The following is a 20296-nucleotide window of genomic DNA, read 5'->3' on the forward strand; positions in this document are numbered from 1 at the left end:
ATCTCAATCCCAGGAGTCTCTTCCACCACATGGCAAAGGGGGCCTGAAGGTACCAGAAGGAATTAAGGTTGGCAATCAGCTGACCTTGCAATAAGGTTTACCCAGGAGGGCCCAATGTAATCACAAGCGTCCTTAAAGCATGGAAGAGGGAGGCAGAAGTGGAGGGGGGATGTGGAGATCAGAGTCACTTGAGGGGGTGAGAGCTACTGCTAGCTCTGAAGAGGGGAGGCAGGGACCACGAGCAAAAGAGCATGCATGGTCTCTAGAAGCTCGAACGGGGCAGGAAACCGTTCTCCCCTAGATCCTCCAGAAGGGACCGTAGTAGCCGTGACAGTACCTCGACCTTAGCCCATGGGAACCCAGACTTCTGACCTCTACAACTGCAAGGTAATACGTTTGTGTCGTTTTAATCCTCCAAGCTTGCAGTAACTTGTTACTCCAGGACTAGGAAAGTAACACACTGTGTGTGGAAATGGAACATAGTCCCATATGGACATACGGAAATGCCCTCCTTGACTAGGACACTGTCCCCAGTGGGAACATGGCTGGGATTGCTTTGCCTCCCTTCTGACCCAAGAACGGCATGGCCTAACTCAGAAGGCCTTCTGTACACAGACTGGTCGCATCCAAAGAATGAAGACAAGGATCAGAGTATTCCGGCAGAGGCCTGAACTCGGGGCACCGGAAGTTGTCCCAGCAGCTTGTCCTACCGGGTCTTCACCTGTCACCCCCTGACCTTGTAAGGGCTGCGCTCTCCTGAGACCTAAGCAGTTAGTATGTGATCCAGGAGACCTGGGGCCCACGCGCGTAGAAGGTTGCAAATCAATTCAACCCAACATCATGTAGGTACAGTTTGGGTTTTATTTTCGGTGCCTACGGAGCAAGCTTCTTGAAAGCAGAGTGTTTTACTTCCCCGATGAGCCTTCTTTGCTGCTAAGGAGCCGATTCAGATCAGGTGGAGCTAATAACCCCTGGCACATTCTAGATGTCCGATAGATAACTCCATTTTGGGTTCGGAATGGATTTCCCCCCCTGAGGAGGGAATAGGAAAAGCCCAAAGCCTTTGCAAGCTAAGCCCGACTCCAGCTCTGACCGCCCCCCCCGCTCCTGAAACGCTCTCTCCTTGAGTACCCCCCCTGCGACCCCCCCCCAGGGCGTCCGTTCCACTGCTGTGTCTTCCCCCAGAGGGAGGGCCTCGTGTCCCCGGGCTGGATGTGCGCATCTGTGCCCATCCAACCGAGTCACGTTCGTCCCGAAAGAGCACATCCCGGGAAAACGAAAGGCTTTTCCCTTTCCCGGCTGCCGCTCCTCTCTGCCTGCGCCCCGAGGCCCGGGAACGCGGAGAGACGGTGGGAGCGCGCTGCGTCCCGAGCCCCGCTGGGAGCCGCGTGCGCGCGCATCCTGCCCCGCGGGGGGCTCGCACCCACCCCCGCGCAGCCCCGAGCGCCCCTGCGCCCCCGCGCGCCGCCCACCCGCCGCCGGCCGGGACCCCGCTCCCGCCGCTCCCCCGGCGGCCGCCGGCCCCGCTCGCCGCGCCTGATTGGCTGAGCTGCTGTCAGTAGTAAAAAAGTATCAGATGGCAAACTTGGGCCCTTCATAAAGGCGTGGTGGCGATACTCCGCGATCGCTGGCAGCCTATGACATCAGCCGGGCACGCCTGGGATGCCGCCGCTGCCGGCCCGACTCGGCGCAGGAGGAGGGTCCCGCCGGCTCCGAGTCAGTTAGCCCCGCGCAGCGAGGGGGGAGCCGCCAGCTTTCTGGGGACACCGGTTTCGGCCGCTGGCCGCCGCGGTCCCCCTACCCAGGGGCGCTCCCGGAGAGTTGGATGCATTCTGGGTTGTTAGCTGCGCTCCGCTGGGCTCCCGGGAGCCCGTTCCTGGTGGAAAACAGGGGGCGTCTGGCCAAGGGACCAGCGGCTCGTTGAGACGCAACATGACACTCCTGGGGTCTGAGCATTCTTTGCTGATTAGGAGCAAGTTCAGATCAGGTAGGGCTAAGTCGCTTAGCGTTCCTTGTTAACTTTCCTCTTCTACAGCTCGCAACTCTAGACGGCTTCCCAGCCAGTGTTTCCCAGCCGCGGCTCCTTCCACTTTGCTCGCCCCCACCCCCAAGCGCATCTTTGAAAGTGAAGACTTCTATTTGACTTTGGGGGTGGGGGTGGGGGCGGGAAACTTGAATGTCTTCCGTTTCCAATGCTTTGAATTGTTGGATGTGGTTTTTGTGTGTGAATAGGCCAATTCTTTGATTTTTTTTTTATTTTCTTCTGTATCTGTGAATAGAAATTTTGGAGGGGCGCATCCGGAAGGAAGGACATTGAAAATGAACAAATAAGGGGTTTCAAGTGGGAAAGCTACATAATATCAGTTGTAACTGAGAAGATGAAACCTGTGTATTAATAGACCAGGGTCACTGAAAATGTAGCGAATCCAAACAAATGTATTTCCCAAAAAAGTCCCTTGGGGGAAGTAAAAATAGCAAATTTGGAGCACACCAAGTATTTAGGATGACATCACTGTAGAAAAAAAAAAAAGTCCAGTGCCACAAATATTTTTTTCCCAAACCATCTGATATTTATAAATGGAGAATTTCCCCCCAAAATTTCTGTGTTAGTGGCGCGTAGAGAAACTTCTCAGAGAGGACGCCGAGTGAAGGTGAGTGGAAGGGAGAGCCGGGAAGTCCAGCGGCTCGCCATGCAAGGGTTGGTGTAGGCGCCCACGGAAGGTACCAACGCGTGGGTCTCCACGTTGAGGCAGGGAGACACTGGGGCCCTTGAAGTTCTTTCTCAGCAGTACTGTGTGTGATACCGGCTTTATAAAAGCGGTAACAAACCACTCAATCAATGGCAGAATTCCTACTTAGAAGGTGGATTCCTTTCTGAGAACTCCTGTGTGAACATTCCCCCCTAACAGGTGTTGGTAGGATACTGGCGTCGTTTACGATGATTCTCCGCAGCTTTTCTAAATGGGACCACTTAGTGCTTTCACTTGGGAATCATGTTTCAACAATGGATGTTGGAAAGAAAGGGTCACTGGGAGTTCCTTAGACGCTTCTGGCTTTTAGATGGCTGTGGGGTCCATTGGAGGTTGTCTAGGGCTCTGTACTGTTGAAGGGCGATGACCGTTCGAGAGCTTATGGGGCCGCGAGCCTCCGTGCCCTGACGCTCCGGGGTGAACCTGCCGGGCACTGGGTTCCACAGTGGGTTATGTCCTTCCTCTCATTTCCCCGGGTGAGGTGCGCTGGTTGGTCTGTTAATCCGCCGGAGACCTTGCCGCTGCTTTGTACTGTGGTCAAAACCGCAAGGCAACACTGCCACCTTTCTGAAGAAGAGAGGATGCAGATTTGTTTTTGCAAGGAGCTAAGCTCATTTCAAGATGCATCCTTTGCGCGTTTAGTGTAGGGGGCAGGGGAGGGCTGGTTTGTCTCTAAAAGGATTTGAAGTACTTGATAGTAGAATTGCAAAACGGGGAACTCGGTGCCTTCCTTCGGGAAAGTGCAGAGGAGAGGCAAATCCTAATTCCTGTTTTAATGGGTTAGTGGAGTCCTGGTGTGTCCCAGGTAGACCCTCGTGGAGCTTCTGAGAATACCAATTGCCAACTCGCTTTCTTTTTTTTTTTTTCTTTTTCGTCCTTTTTCTTTTTCTTTTTTTTCTTTCTCTTTCCTTTTCCTTTTTTCTTTTTCTCTAATCTTTTTTTCTTTCTCTTTTTCTTTTTCTCTTCAATCTTTCTTTTTTCCTTTTTTTTTTTTAAGCTTGGACAGGTTTTTGTATCACAGGAAAGACGATATTCAGGAAGACATGATATCAACGCAGATATGGGCATGCTTAATCCTCCACCTTTGATCAACAGCCAAACTGGGGTCTGGAAATGGACAAAGTGCTTTGGTCCCTAGAGATACAAGGGGCTGATAATCTCCTGAAAGACACAGCAGAAAAAACAAGCAGCATGTGAAACTAAGTAAATGTCATGTTGCAGACCCCCATGATTCCTCCTGGATATAATTACATAAAGTCCAGCTGCAGCAGCTCAGACCTTGGGTAGGCAGCATGCTAGCGAGAGGGCCTGCCTCTTCCTAAGAGAATATCGTTTATTTTGTGTTTAACAATGGAGAAGAAAGCCTCTTCTCTGTTTTGATTTCTGCTCCCTGGGCTTTTTTCTTCTTTGCTTTCAGGAGCTACTCCTAATGTAAATTCGTAAAACCCTCTCTCACTGCCAGCGTTTGCTTGGCTGGTAGACCCTGGCGATACGTGTCTAATTAAAATTATTTCAAACAGTAAATGGAAGTAAATTGTTCTCTGATCACAGCAAGGCATCCCACGTTGTAGGGCTTGTTTATAAGTGAACAGATAACCGGTTTGACAGTGAAATTGACGTGTGTGGGAACAGCGTCCACCCAGCTTTCTGTAAACTGTGTTCGCGTGACCTTGTTCTTAAGGACAAAATGACGCGACAGAAGCAGTAAACTGGGACATTTTACATGGATTAACATATTTAATGATAGAAACTCCTCTTATTTGAGAGGCTGTGGGGTTTCATGGTTGAGTGTGTGAATGTGGAGCCAAACAAGCTGAGTGGGTGTTTGGCAGGTGTTTCTACTTCCCAGCTGCACTACCTTGACCTTAGATAAGGGCCGTAATACTCTGCCGCAATTTGCTTCATCCCAATAACGGTGATTATGTAGCGGTTGCAAGGATTGAATGTGATAATACAAGCAGAGCGTTTTCAAAATGCCTGGTACGTGGTAAGCCCTGGAAAAATACTGTTAGGGACAGATCGTGATCCTGGGTTGCTCCCTTCCTCTCTCTCAGTCTCGGTTACTGAACCTGTAAATATCAGATTTGGACTAGGTGATCCCACAGACCCTTTCATAACATTTTATTGTTTTATGAAGACGCACAAAGACCAGGAACAAACAAAATTGTGATGGGGCTGTGTAGCTGTTGGACATAAGGGGTAGGCAGTTTATATAAATGTAGTAAGTAGTATTACTTTTAAACTGATCCCTTTTTGACTTTCTAAAAAATTCTCACTGTAATCGGTATCGCTGTCACCAGTTTCCCTCAGCACCAGAATCCTTGTGTCAACAAAACTCAGACTCCGATGTATGGATCTATACCACCCACAAAGGATCAAAAGGAGAGAGAGAGGTCCATTCATGGACTTCCCTTCAAGAGAACTATATTTCTTTTGCTTTTTGTCTCCTCTTCTGTCTGCAAAGGCAGACTCTGGTATCCACCATGATCTCGCCTCCTACTCCCAGAAATATAGGGCTGTCAGATTTAATAAGTAAAAACACAGGCTGCCCAGTTGTATTTGAATTTCAGATAAACAATGGATAATTTTTAGCATGTTGCCAAATTAGGGACATACTGTTATCTGAAAATCCAAATTGAGCTAGCAATTCTGTATTTTCTCTGTCGTCAACCTGAGCAGCCTTTGACGAACACTCTCTGCTGGCCCCTCCAATATCCCATCTAGCTCTCGAGATTCTGGGTGGCCCAAAGACGCCGCAAAATGCAAAACTCGCATTTTAGGCACGAAAGAGGAGACTCGGAATGAGAAGGGGGTGTGCCAGGAACATGAATGCTGGGTCACCTGGGGTAGAAGCCAGCACATGGGTTGAGGAAGAACATGGGAGCTTCTCTTTGGGCTCTCGAGGGAGAAGGAGAGGGAAGGAGGAGGGGGGGAGGCGGAGGGGGGAGCTCAGCAGACAGGCTGACTGGTGCTCAGGTGCAGGGACCCCTGGACCTGGGGCCTCAGCCAAAAGAAGCCAAAACACATGCAGAGAAAGCACTGGAGAGGCAGTGGCTGACTCTGGTTGAATCTGCAATTGCTTCCAGCCCAAAGATTTGATATTTTTTTCCCAAGTGAATGGCCTTGAGTATTTTTGTCACATTTGAAAACGAGAAGCTTCCTAAAACCATTAACCGTGCCATTTTCGGACTGTTGTGTTCTCAGGGATCTGGACATACAGCAGGTGTTCAATACATATTTCTTGAGTGGATAAATGAATCACACCTGTCGTCTTCATAATTAACACGCTACTCTAAGATAATTGTTCACGTGTGCATGCATTGCTTCAGTATTTCATCAAAGACCTCTTTTTCGTGGGAAGCCTCCTTGAGCGCCAGTGTCTTAACCATTCCTCCATTCCACCTCGCTATTGAAATGACCGGGAGATTATTTTTAAAATTTGGGGCAAACTTGCTCTATCGAGATCTTTCAGGAATTTCTCCTGGATGCAAGCAGAATAGAAGGAAGCAAAGGGCTCATTTTTACTCTGGGTGTGTCTGTACGAGCTGTTCCTAGCTGCACGAATGTCTTTCTTTACCACTCATCCCTTTCTCAGCGGCAGTGCTATCCGCCTCCTCTAGCAAATTGCCACAAAGTCAGTGGCTTGAAACCGCAAATTTATTATCTTCTCGTTACGGAGGTCAGGAGTCTGAGAAGGGTCTCACTGGGCTAAAATGCAGGTGTTAGCAGGGCTGTGTTCCTTTTGGAGACTCTCAAATGAGTCTGTTTCCTTGACTTTTAGATTCTAGAGCTGCCTACATCCCTTGGTTCATGGTCCCTTCTGTCTTCCACAGGGCAACCGCGTAGCAATTTCAAATCTCTATCTCTCTTGGGCATGTAAGAATCTTGTGATTCCCTTGGGCTCATTCAGGATAATCCCCCTATGTTACGGTCAGCTCGTTAGCAACCCAACACAGGATGCAGCAGATATCACGGCTGCAGAAGGAAAGAGAAAGAGGAGAGAGCTGGGGGTGGGAAAGGGTGAGCTCTCTGGTTCTCTTGTTCAAACGGGCAAGAATCCCTTTCCGGGGGCGGGGGACACCCTCATGCCTTCATCTAAACCTAATATTTCCCAAAGGAAATACATCCCACTGGGGTTTAGGGATTCAACATACAGATTTGGAGAGGGAGGGGCGAGACACAGTTCAGTCCATAGGACTATGTGAAGTAACCTAATCATAGGTCCCAGGGATTAGGACGTAGATATTTCGGGGGGGGGGCACGTTACTCCACCTATGATCCCACCTTCTAATATGGCATTTCCTACCTTCCTTACCTCCACCATCCCTCTGTCCTGCAGACTTTGTTCTGCAGAACTTTTCCCTTAATATGGATTACGTGGCCGCAGTCCCAGTGTTTTCCCCATGGTGGTCCACAAAGACTGATTCCCCAGGACCTTAACATCAGTGCGGCAGGACATTTTTAACAAAAGGGAGGCAGAGTATGCTGAAAAATACACTGGATCTTTAACTGCAGGATTTCTGGAAGACCTTACTAGTTCTGATGTATATTGTGAACTTTTTAAGATTTTTAAAATTTATTTTTGAGAGCGACAGAGAGCACTAGCAGGGGAAGGGGAAGAGGGAGAAGTCCTCACCAACCAGATAGCCCAATGAGGGACTTGATCCCAGGACGCTGAAATCATAGGATCATGACCTGAGCCGAAGGCAGGTGCTTAACTCACTGAGCCACCCAGGTGCCCCTATATTGTGAACTTTTAAAAAGAGGTGATTCCCGGACTTGTTTCACCTTTATTCACACAGCATCCCACGGGGCAGGTTTAGCTGGATAAACACGTTGTGGAAAATTCTGCTCTGAACGGACACTAGCTCACAGTTTGCAACAGTGAGTTCTTTGATGGGGTGAATCTCTATAGGTGGGTTATTGGCAGGCCTTTCCCCCCCCCTCCTCCCCACCCAGGTAAGCACTCTGATGATTTTCTTTCCTGGCTGCTTACTTAGATGCTAACTCGCCCTTTCACTCCTTGGATCTCTGTTACTAATTGGTATCAGGCGTCATTGCCCCCCCCCCAACACCCCAGGGATAATCTTTGTAGGATTGTGATCCTGTCCTCAAGAAGGTCGCAGGTGACCTGGAAAATGCTGTGTGTGAATTACATATTTATTCATTCATTCCTTCGACAGCTATGTCTTCCGTGTTTCCCTTGCAGTGGATGTTACGAGAAGCTGGGGGCTGGGTATACACTTGGGGAGCAGGAAAGGAACCTTCCCCATCCTCACGTGGAGTCTTAGAGCCGACCTTCCATTGCTCTGTGCATGGTTCCAGCGGACTATGCCTTCAGAAATGCACATGAGAACACAATGAGCAGGACCTTCAAAGATGAGTGCATTTTCATTCCTAAGTGGGAACTTAAAATCTTTTTTAAAAGCCAAAGGAACATTTGGGGTCTGGCTCAGGCCGCCTGCTTGAGACTATAGCTGTTTCGTCCCGCCCCAGCTGCGTGAGATGTACTCCCGTACCGGGCGGCTGTCCCTCACCATCTTCATCACTGCGGCAAGAGCCCCGACCACCCCCCTGTCTTCTTTTTATCCATAGCTCTTACGTTAATCAGGTCTATTAAACATTTGATTGGTTACTCGTTTGTTATTTGTCTGCTGTAGAGGCTAGGATTTTCATTAGTTTGTTTTCACTGCTTTCCTCCCAGGCATGTAGAACCGTGATTGGCATAAAGAGGGCATCATTAAATATGTATTGCAGATACATTTTATTCTTCCCCTGAAGACTATCCAAAAGCAAGAAAAGTAAACCATCTGGGTTTTTTAAAGATTTTATTTGAGAGCAAGAGAGAGCACGGGTAGGGGGGTAAGGGGCAAAGGGAGGGAGAGAAGCAGACTCCCTACTGAGCAGGGAGCCCAATGCAGAGCTCGATCCCAGGACCCCAGGATCATGACCTGAGCCGAAGGCAGATGCTTAACCCACTGAGCCACCCAGGTGCCCCAGCAATGTATGTTTTTTTATATATTTTTAGGCATAGGTGTTAGGTATTAAAACTGGAACAGCAAGGGGAGGAGAGAGTATAAATGCAAAATTCAGAAAAGGAGTCCCTCTGGAGAGGGGAGGCTAGGTGAGGAGGTAGGGTATAGACCAAGCTAAGGAAACAGTTGCTGGTGGAGTTCTTAGGTTAGGCAGTGGGTGCCTGCATATTTATTATTAAGCAAATTAATTTAACAGTGTTCATTCAGGGCTCAATGATCCTATGTGGCAATTAACATGAATCAAGGATTATAATTAGTCCAATTTAGTGTGCCTGGAGTCCTTTAAAAAAATTAAGTTTTTCGAGACCAGGAGGAGTAGCATTCATCTGTTCTCTGCTATAGCGTGTGGCAGGCACAGTCAGGAAGACTTGGTCAAGTTGGACTGAACCAGATTGGAAGGATTCTAATCTAGTTGAATTAAATTGGAGAGAAACAGAAGCACATGGCCAAACTAGGAGCGCTCAGCCCCAGGGTCTGACTTCTATATACTGCAGGGAAGCCAAATGTGAATAGAAGATGCTGGAGCATAAAGTGGTCTCTCATCGCCTCTATTTCCCTGTTAATAGCAAGAACTCAGTGGCCGTCTAACAGATGGTGACCAGCTAGCTTGCATTTCTGCCCAGATCCGGAAGGAGGAACCAGCAGGTGCATTTCACAGGTGTCTGCGTTCCCAAACCCACTCATGCTCTCCCCTGGGCAGGGCCGTTGCGGGGGAGCCCATCACATTCCTTCCAATTCCATGACCTTGGGATAGGAATCAACCCTGCTCACTGGGCCTTTGTTTCCATACTGATAAAATGATTCATGCCATTTGTGAGGGAAAGAGCTTTGCAGAATTATTGATGGTTTCTTGTACAGAAAGAAGTCCCTGTCCCCCTATGGGAAGGGATAACGTGACCTGGTGACATGTGAATTGCACAAGAGACAAACGTGGGGGAGTTAAAAGCTTTTGATGGACATAAATAGGATTTAAAAAAAAAAAAAGCCAACAACTGTTAGCCAAGTAATTGTTTTACAGCCTTCCTGTTTCAGTGCTTAGATGTTCAACTTTATAAGCAGGTAGGATTTGTTTGTTTTTAATGAGTAATTTGCACTAACTTCTCTGCCGATGTCGTCCAGAATAACTAGTAAGTCAAACCTCACTTAACCAGTCTCAGATCTTATTCCCAGGCAAACTACGAGCATCTCCAGATGCTGTGCAAATGTCATTTATTCCCAGAAATTTAGAATAAATAAGGCTATCCCTGACTTTATTTATTATTTATTATTTATGTATTATTTAGCTGGGCACAGCAGAGTGCCCTCGAGAGCCCCTGAAAGGAGAATAATTTCTTTCTTTTCTCCTGTTGGTTGACGGAAGATAAATTTTTCCATTTCCCCATAGACGCAATTGGAGTACCTACTTCCATTATCATTTCGATCACTCCCGTTGAGGTTTGCTGTATCCAGCCACCTTAAAATTAGCCACCTTACATTTAAAGAAGCAGTAGGATGCTAGCCGCAGAAATACTGACTTAGGTACCGTATAAAGTGTATGTAATGGCTTCGCTCGTGCCTGGTGACTCAGCCCTCACTCCGTCCGGGTAGCCATAAAGAGCGGATCCACAACCTCTCAGTTACTTAGGATGTCTGGCCTAGCACCCCTTGCTGGCACCCCAATTTGATTCACCACCTAACTAAGTCTTCCATCCTCAATCTGAATCTCTTTCTTCTCCGCCCCTTAAGCCCCTTCTAAGCCCCTTCTCGGCCCCTTATGTAAAAAAGTCATCAGTTCTTTCTTAGGAAACAAAGTCAGGGAGCCCCAGGGAATATCCTCCTTTCACAGATCAGGAGAAATGACTGGAATGTCGCCCAGAGCTTTCTGCCTTTCCTATTTCCGGAAACACTCTTCCTTCCGGAAGTCATTGGACATTGTTCTCCTCAGGACAGGTAGGGCTGGTTTCTCTGTCTGAGGTCAAGTTCCATGTGGAACTTTCTTGGTACTCAAGCTCCTGACAGGGCAAGAAAGCTCCAGAACAGGCCAAATCCAGAAAATGCTACTCAACATTAATTGAACAATAATCTCCTCGATACTTTAAAATTTAGTTTTTACTGTTTTGTGTTTCCTTCCTGTCCTTGTCCAGATGCGTAAAGATTTTTATAAAGTTACAGTCAGAGTATATACAGAAGTTTATATGCAGCATTTTTATCGGGGGGCATGATATCCTAAGCTGTTTTCCGAGCTGGTACGTAGTAACACATTCTTGTTTTGAAGACTTTATCAAAGTCCATCAAGTGAGTATATTGTCATTTGTTAAACCTTTTCCACTCGGGTTGGAAAATGAAGCCAGTTATAATTTTCACATTATAAATAGCATTACTATGAAAATCTTAATGCACATAGCCTTTTTAATTCCCCAGGATTGTTTTACAGGATACCCATTGTTCAGAGTAAATCTCCCAGTGAGGGACCACTGGTTATAAATCTTTATGATCCACTTTGGTAGCTAATATTTCTGGAGCACCTACAATGTACCAAGCTTAACTCGAGTCCAATTTCCATATGGGAGTGAATGCTTGCCCCCGTAATCGGACTAGCTCTGAGTTGTCTTGGGTACTTACTCAGTGGTGACTGGTGTTCAGTAAGCTTTTCACGCCTTTTCAGTCAAGAATAAAAAGGAAAAGGGGCACAGTCACCTGATACCTTTGGAAACTGCTGTTTGTGATCTGCTCTTTGGGAACGACCTGTTACCAGATAGGACTGACCCCTCATCAAAGGAGGAGCAAAGAGGACTAGGAGTTAATGAGAACCTGTTATCTGTACCACTATTATGATCTCACTTAATCCTTACAGAATGCTATGGGACACCTGTGATTATCCCCATTTTATAGATGAAGCAGTTTAGGGTCAAAGCAACTTGGTCAGAGTAACATAACTAAAAACAGATGGAGGCCACACCTGACCCATTGGTTCTGCTGTGTCAGGATGACCGTTGCTGTTACAGCCTAAAAGCTCCCTCCTCCTACCCCCCAACCTTCCCTAGCTCCAACATACATGCCCACTTGGCCAAGTGGATTTAATATACTTCATTCTGGACGACAACCCCAGGCATATACCCAATTACCATTCTTATCCTTGATTTCCTAAGTAGTGATTTATCAAGAGACTTGTTTCTAGTATGAGTTAATCTACAAAGTATACATGCCATCCTCCCGGAATTTTAGGACTTTAAATGAAAGCTGACTATTTAAATCTCAGTTTAAGAACAAAAATTCCAGAAATTGTTGAAAACCGACAACAAGAATAGGCTTGCCCCAAGACACTAAACATAGCTATAAAAGAAGTCTCTGGTACCAGAGAGGAGAGTGGTGGTCGCCAGGGGCTGGAGGGTGGGAGCAATAGGGAGGCTGGTAACTTTCAGTTATAAGATGAATAAGGTCTATGGATTTAATGTGTAACGTGGTGACTGTAGTTGATAATACTGTGTGTGTAATTGAAATTTGCGAAGAGCCCAGAACTTAAGTGTTCTCGCCAAAGAAACAAACAAACAAAGATAAATATCTGAGATGAGAGCCCTGTTAATTAACTCCGTGGTGGGTATCCTTCCATAATGTGTATACACATCAACCCATCATGTCACGCACTCTCCTCTTAACAGTTTTGTCTATTATACCGCAATAAAGCCAGAAACAAAAAGATACACCTGTGTAGTAATTAGTATTAGGAGTAAAACATATTATCCGTGGATCAGAATTGAGTGTGTGTGTGTGCGCACGTACTTACACACATTTATGTATATATGTATGAATTTAATCTCTAGTTATTAAACTAATAATGGTGGCTATTCAAATTAGCCGTAAGATACGTGATGAAAGTGTGTTGGGAAAATTGACGTCCTTTTGGCGGTAAATGAATTCAGCTATTTTATGAGTCTTTAAAAATATCCATATGGATTAAAGAGCTAAGGAAATCTATAAAATATTAGTAGAAAACAGAATCGTTTTATACTCTGGAGTAAGACAGGCCTTTCCAAGCTTGTTACGGAAGCCAGAGGAGAAATAAAAATTGACGTATTTGGCCTCTTAAAAAGTTTAAAATGCTACATGGGGAAAGAAAATCAAAAGAAATTTCAAAATCAAACAGTAGATTGAAAGAAAACACTTGAAATGTGTATTCAGACAAAGTTATTAAAAGGACTTGTATAAACAATAGGATTAAAAGTCCATGACCTAAGCAGCAGGATAATTCAAAGGAGAAAAACCGTCAATAAGCACATGAAATATATTCAACTCACTCACATTCAAGAACAGGCAGATTGAAAGCATTTTTTTCCAAACATCAGATCTGCAAAAATGTCAAATATTGATAACATCAAGTATTTTCCAAGCGTGGAGAAAACAGACACCTAATTCCCTTAGCGCATCTGAAAGCCTCAAGGGATAGAGTTTGACAATTTCTATTGAATTTTAAATGAGCTTGCTATCCACCGAGATACACTAAGGCATCTAATTGAAAGAAACGCTTGTAGGTACAGGGGTTTTCAGGGCATTATAGTTTAAAATGCCGGAAAGGGTGGAAACAGAATAAACCTCCATCAGTGGGGGCGTGGTTATTGTGCGACACTCATGAAATATGATAAAATGCAATGTAAAGCAGAAAAGAGAAGAAAAAATTCTGTATGAACTGACATGGAAAGATCTCCAGGACGTACACTTAGTTTTGTTGTTGTTGTTGTTGTTGTTGTTTTTAAGCACACTATGAAACAATCAGGCAGCATATTTGCATTTTTATTTTAAAAAATAGGTATACATACACAGAAAAAAAATCTTCAAGAATATAAGTCAAACTGTTCACAGTGATACCCAGGGGTGGGAGGAGGGCAGATCTTATCTATCTATCTATATACACCATTTGAATCTTTTAAAACAAGAATATATTAGTATCTATGAAATTAACTTTTTTATTTTATATTTTTTTAAAGATTTTATTTATTTGAGAGAGAGCAGGAGAGCGAGCGAGCGGGGGGGGGGGGGGAGCAGAGGGATAGGGAGAAAGCAGGCTCCCCACTGAGCAAGGAGCCCAACTTGGGCTTGATCCCAGGACGCTGAGATCATGATCTGAGCCAAAGGCAGATGCTTAACCGACTGAGCCACCCAGGTGCCCCTGAGAAATTTTTAAATATGCCAATGTTTAAAGAGAAATTGACAACATCATCATAGTAGTAGGGAAAAAAAACACACTTCTGTAAACCTAATCAGACAAAAATTCAAATTGGGATTTCTAGGATATGAACACTAAAGTTAAACTGACTATGTGCTTTAAACCTCTGACGTGACCTGGTAGTCTAGTAGTCTACCAGAAGACAATTTTAAATTTAGTGCCTACCCCCAGCACAACACACAGGGAAACGTCGATAAATTTAAAATACCAAACTCATTTCTTGACCATAGACAGTTCTGAAAGAAAATACTTTGAAAAGTTGAAACATTTTAAGCTTCACAAGTCAGCAATCAAAACACACCACAGACATACCCCAAGTGTTGAAACAGATGCCTAGAAAAAAAAGCCTGAAAAGACCCCCAAGTGATTATCTCTGGGTGGTAAGATTCGGAGTGATGTTTAATTTTTCTTATGTTTTTTCTTATATTCCCATATTCTTTCTTTTGATTATTCAGTGTCTCCCAGGTCTGCTATAATAATCAGGAGTAACTTTGGTAATAAATCAACTAGCAATGAGCGTTGTTTGTTTAAGTCCTGGAGGAGTGGTGATTAGAGAGATCTTATCTGAGGGAACTAGGTCGGGAGGTGGCTGAGCACCTGGGAGGTTTAAGTTCTTTAAAAATTCTCACCAATCCGAGGGGCGCCTGGGTGGCACAGCGGTTAAGCGTCTGCCTTCAGCTCAGGGCGTGATCCCCGCGTTATGGGATCAAGCCCCACATCAGGCTCCTCCGCTATGAGCCTGCTTCTTCCTCTCCCGCTCCCCCTGCTTGTGTTCCCTCTCTCGCTGGCTGTCTCTATCTCTGTCGAATAAATAAATAAAATCTTAAAAAAAAAAAAAAAATTCTCACCAATCCTGAAGCATGCTCACATTCAAACTATAACCCAGGGGCACCTGGGTGGCTCAGTCAGTTAAACTCTGCCTCCAGCTCAGTCAAGATCTCCGGGTCCTGGGATCGAGTCCCACATCGGGCTCTCCCTGATCAGTGGTGAGTTTGCTTCTCTCTCTCTTTCTCTCTCTCAAATAAATAAATAAAACCTAAAAAAAAAAAAAAAAAAACCTGTAATCTAAAAACCTCGCTCCTGTATGAAGACTGAAAACCCACGGCCCCTCATGTTAATGAACACTGGAAATTGTAAATGTATGTCTTGTGGCATTGGGCGCCATAGTCTGGCCGCTGTGGGTTCAAATATTGGCTCCACCTTTCCTGGTCGTAGGAAGTTGAGCCAGTGCTTTTTTTTTTTTTTTTTTAAGATTTTATTTATTTATTTGACAGAGACAGAGACAGCCAGCGAGAGAGGGAACACAAGCAGGGGGAGTGGGAGAGGAAGAAGCAGGCTCATAGTGGAGGAGCCTGATGTGGGGCTCGATCCCAGAACGCCGGGATCACGCCCTGAGCCGAAGGCAGACGCCTAACCGCTGTGCCACCCAGGCTCCCCTGAGCCAGTGCTTTTGAGTTCTCGAACTTCCACTTCTCTCTCCGTCGAGGGGACGGCAAAGATGCCTACCCCATGGGGATTCTGTGAGGCTTTAGTGAAAAAGCATAGACGTGTTTGACGTGTTCAGGGATGTGCTCATGGGTGCAATAAATTACAGTAGTTCTATTCACAGATGAATATCCGTTAGATCAACATTTGTGTAACTACCATATGGGGTGCTAAGGCACAATACTTTTCAATCCCTTAAATGTTATTATATAAAACACATTGTTTCTAAATTAACAACTGCAGGCTTTTCGGGGCTTCTCCGGGCTATCTCTTAAGACGTGCTACTATTCTCACTTCTTTGTTACCTCAGGCTGTGTTTAAGAGTAATGAAGATAGTTACTATCATTATAGAATTCACACTGCAGTCTATCAAGGGCTCTGTATCCGTATTACCATTTATTCCCTCCCTTTCCTGTCCTTTCCATCTCCGCACAGCGCTGGTTATTGTTCTGCTTAGGTCTTTAGGTGTTTTTGAAGGAGCCCCGGGCCTTGTCTGGGACCCTGCAAGGTTACCACTGGCTGTAAGGATTAGCAAAGGCTCATGGCTGTTTTTCAGGCACTACCGAGAACCCAGATCCTACTCTCTTAAAATCAAAAATCCTGTTCTGTCTAAAAATAAAACCTAGAGGAAGAGCTGTCTCCAGAGGGAAAAAAAAATTTAAGGCTCACAGAGCTAGTGGAACAGGCTGCTTTATATACCATAGACTATATTATATAGCGAATGTTACATTATATATACATGTAATATTTTATGGTGCATTAACTACCCCCCCCCCGAAAAAATCATATCAGTCCATATGCTTTTATTTTCATACCAACTCTGGGAGATTGCAAAGCTGCTTGTACAAATGAGGAGATGTTAAGACCTTTAAGAAATCTGTCCAAGGTCACCCGGTAGCTTTAGAACCAGAACTTTCGTCTGTGGGCCCCCAGAATCAAGTTTGCCGCATGATCCCACAGAGGAATGTGCTGGCTGGGGAAGCAGGGTGTTAAGATAGGCAGGCGCCTGGCATTGAAACCAGTGGCTCTCTCAACAAAACGCTCCCCCTGCCTGAAGCTTTCTTCATGCAGAGCCACCTGCCCTGGCTTCAGATTGGAAGGGCTTCAGATCAGGAGAGGGGAAGGTTCAGCAAGTCGAGCACGCTATTGGCTGGGAGTCGAGAACAGGAAGAGGCCTAGGATTTGCAGAGGAACCTCTGACTCAGTGGGATACCAGCCTCTGCAGAAGGTTCTGGTCTTAACACATAGATTAGAGCCTGACACCCTGGAATGTCCCAGACATAGAAAATGTTCTAAATGTTATGTCTGGTTGCGTCAAAATCTTGTGTCTAACAGCAGGGCTGAGATTACTTTCTAACATTAAAAAAGAAATGTAATATATCTACATTTATTATTTTTCCAAACTTGAAAGGTACTGGTAGAAGTGTATTAATGAAAGATGGAAGGCACATATATACATACGTATATGATGTGTATATACTCGCGTATCTTCATATATATACTTATATATATGTATCACTCTTAATATGTAGCACTTTGTGTAATAGCGTGAGTGTATAGTCTTGTCTATTGTGTACATATGTATAGGCCATATAGAGCATATGAGAGGTCAAAGCTTCAGTCTTGGGGGTGTTCTGTCTACTGCAGAAAAGTTGAAAGAGAAACCTTACATGTTCAACTAAAGGAGAATGTTTGAATCCACTCACAATAGGATATAGCATGCATGTTAAAGATGGTACCTTCGAAAGATCCCTAACGAGGTGGGAAGCTGTCTAGAAGGCAAGAAAGAGGCTTCATGTTCCACATATCTTATAATCCCGATTCTTGGGAAATTGTAGAATAGATATTTTATATATAGGCGTGCATATATGTGAATTGGAAGAAGGAAGGGCAGATACTGGCAGGCGTATCACCACTAGCATTAAACATGTGAATTACTTACGCTTTTCCTTTCCATCCTGGAACTTTTGTACATTTCCCAAGTTTTTCTCTAATGCGCATGCATTTGTTTTGTAACCAGAAGAGTCATGCATGCTCTAAATACTAGCCTAGTACGCCATGGGCACCACTCGGGATCTCAAAAAGAACTAAAATAGACATTTAGAGAATATAGCAACATGGAATGAAAATTTTCCTCTTCATCTGGGGGAGAATGCCTTTTCCTTGCCCTCATAAAACATGCACTTTGCTCCAGGTCCTACTTTCCCTTCGTTACCAGTTCTCTTCCAAGGAGTCAGTGGACAGCTCCGTTGACCTTGTTAATATCCCTGTGGTAATTTACCACTGCTAAAGGAGTCTTGGTTGGACCGTTGCAATTCCCTATACTTTGGGTATCATGATACCTTCCTTATGGGTACATAAAGCAGGAATAATAATACCTTCCTTGTAGAGATGAGAAGCCAAGGTCCGGGAAGGGTTGATTGCCTGCTCCAATTCACGCACATAGAAAAATGGTGGGGCAGGACTCGAACCTGGATCCCCAGGCCTTGGATCTGGTGACCTCTCCCGGTGAGTGGGTGGACACCAGGAGGTGTAAATCAGAGGCCCTCTTCTCAGGGACCTCCCTTGGCAATAGCTTTCAAGGAAAGCGGGTCAAATGGCAAGTTGTTTCTCCCTCAGGCCGCTCCTGCCATCCCGGGAGTGTGCAGGCTGTCTGCTTAATTCACTCGTGGCTCCGCGCCATGGATGCATAAACAAGTGGGGAAAGCCTCCGTGAGGAATCTGGGTGCCCAAATGGAACGATTTGTCTTCTGAAATTAGTGTTTGAAATTGTTTATGTCAGTTGCCGAGTTTCTGTTCTGTGCTTGGGGGACCTGTTTGTGATGGAGGGGAAAATTCCCTGCCGCTGAGCAGAGACCCTTGTGGGGTGGCTCTGGGGACAGCGTGGCCCTGCTGTTCCCCTGTCCTGACACGGGGGTGTTTGGGGAGATTGGCTGCAGCCCCGATAGAGCAGCCCCAGAATTATCCGGTGCTCACTGTTGGCTGGGGAGCTGTTCTCAGCTTGTGGCAGGTGCTAATTTAATCCCCTCAACAACCTCGTTGGGAGGTAGTGTCACCCTCCCCAACCCCCAAACTCACATAGGAAGAAATGCAAGCACCTTTCAGGAAATTTCTTAAGATTGCACGACTCAGAAATGGAACAGGTGGGACTTGAACCCTTGCACTCCTGGCTTCAGAGCCCTTATGTGCTCAGCTGCTCCCCTGTTCTGCTTCTCGCTGGCACCAAACTGGCCAGAGCTGGCCTGAGCCACCTGACTTTCTCAAACATCCTCCAGGAGAGCAGGCAAACTGTGATTCTGCCCCCTTAGTGACATGGTAAGCCCCGGGGCATTCCCACTGGAGGTCCGGCTTCCTTGTCCCTGCGGTGTCTTGAGCTCTTGTAACACACAAAGCCTTCAGCTCACAAACCTGGCAGCTTTGTGAGTGAGAGAGAATTCCTTTTGAGGCATGAATTAGTCTTCTTCAAATGTTTTGACAAACTGAGTGCGGTGCTTAGGGAAAGAACAGCCTCGCAGTGTTTGTGTGAACAGACATCTTTCTAAAACTCCTTTAGACCGAGCCATGAGGCTTGGTCATTGAAACAGCCGCATGGCAATGCTGAGTTTGGCTCTTTAGGGTTTGAATATTCTCCTGGTTTTTACCCTCTGAATGCCCGGGGCTCGAAGCTGGTCCAGAGGAACAGTCTGTGTCTGGTCCCAGGCTCTTGCGTACACGCCTGCTCGTGTGTGGGGGCCACTGAGGCCAGTCCAGTACCCCCCATCCCAGGCTCGCCTTCTCCCCTGCCCTAGACCACAAAGGGCTACATCAGTAACCCGGTCATCATTTTTACCTTCTCTCCTCTGGATGCACCGGCAGTAAACGGGTAGACCATTGGACCTTTGTCCTTCTTGGTCACTGCGACGACTTGGCCATGCATCAGCACGCAGGGCCGTGTTTGGCCAGGGAATAGTTATTATTGGTACCTGGAGTCAGAAGGCAAGGAGCAGAGTGTGCTCGGCATCAGAACGCACAAAAATATGTCCTGGCTCTCCGCCTTATTTGGGAAACATGGCCAGGATTGGGGCCGGAACGGCATAGGCAACCTGGCATGGCAGGCCACGTTCTCCCAGCTGGACACATCAGTGGCAGCCCTGTCTCGTCTTCCCCAGGCAGTTTGAGGGCTGTGTACCCCCAAGGAAGTACATGCCAGCCCCACAAAGTGCCTCAGGTGAAGCGTAGCTGTGGCCCAGAGTGGGATACCGCCAGGTGGAAGAAAGGATGGGGGGGGCACCCATTGGACAAGGAGAGGAGACTTGTATCTATAATGTGTCCCACAGTATTGACTTTCTGCCCTAGTTGGGACCCGAAACCTCCAGGAATAGTCTTGCTTGACCAACCATGGCCAACAGCTTCCCAATGTCCTTTGCCTGACAGTGTCCTTAAAGACATAAATATCAGAGTCATGGGTGGTATATAAAGGCCGGTCCAGCGCAAGTCAAGGCCTAAGTCCTGAACGTGTGCTGTTGCTCTTTCTGAGGGAAGAACCTTCAGCTGGCTGCCCCTCTGCTGTGTCCAGGCCTGTGGTCTTTAGCTGACACTGTGCAGAGGGGACATAAGGAAAACAGCCATGCAAGATGCTTGAAGTGACATGTGTCAGCCAGGTTCCGTGCATGCCAAGGTCATGCTCTGGGGTGTGCATATCTTGGCCAACCTTACAAGCTCTCAGTCCATACTCCTAGGAGTTTGGGCTGGTAAAACATGATTTAAAAACAGATCTCAAAATTTTCCTTGGTTGTACCAACAGCATCCCCCTCCCCTGAACACACTTCCTCAACACTCATAGACAG

General features: G+C 46.2%; 1 protein-coding gene across 3 annotated transcripts in view; it reads left to right on the forward strand.

The window, feature by feature from the left end:
* Positions 1 to 1616: 1616 nt before the first annotated feature.
* The window catches only part of MYOCD (myocardin), a 96798-nt gene continuing 78118 nt past the window's right edge, over positions 1617 to 20296 (forward strand). For all 3 annotated transcript variants that reach the window (XM_087867626.1, XM_087867627.1, XM_087867625.1), the window contains exon 1: positions 1617 to 1987. Coding sequence is in view for 1 of the 3 variants with exons in the window: in XM_087867625.1 (XP_087723751.1) it covers positions 1933 to 1987 (55 nt within the window). In the remaining 2 variants the exon portion in view is untranslated. The remainder of the gene's footprint in view (positions 1988 to 20296) is intronic.

This window comes from Ursus americanus, chromosome 14, assembly GCF_024610735.1.
Source record: "Ursus americanus isolate L20-20 chromosome 14, mUrsAme1.1.p, whole genome shotgun sequence".
Taxonomy (NCBI): domain Eukaryota; kingdom Metazoa; phylum Chordata; class Mammalia; order Carnivora; family Ursidae; genus Ursus; species Ursus americanus.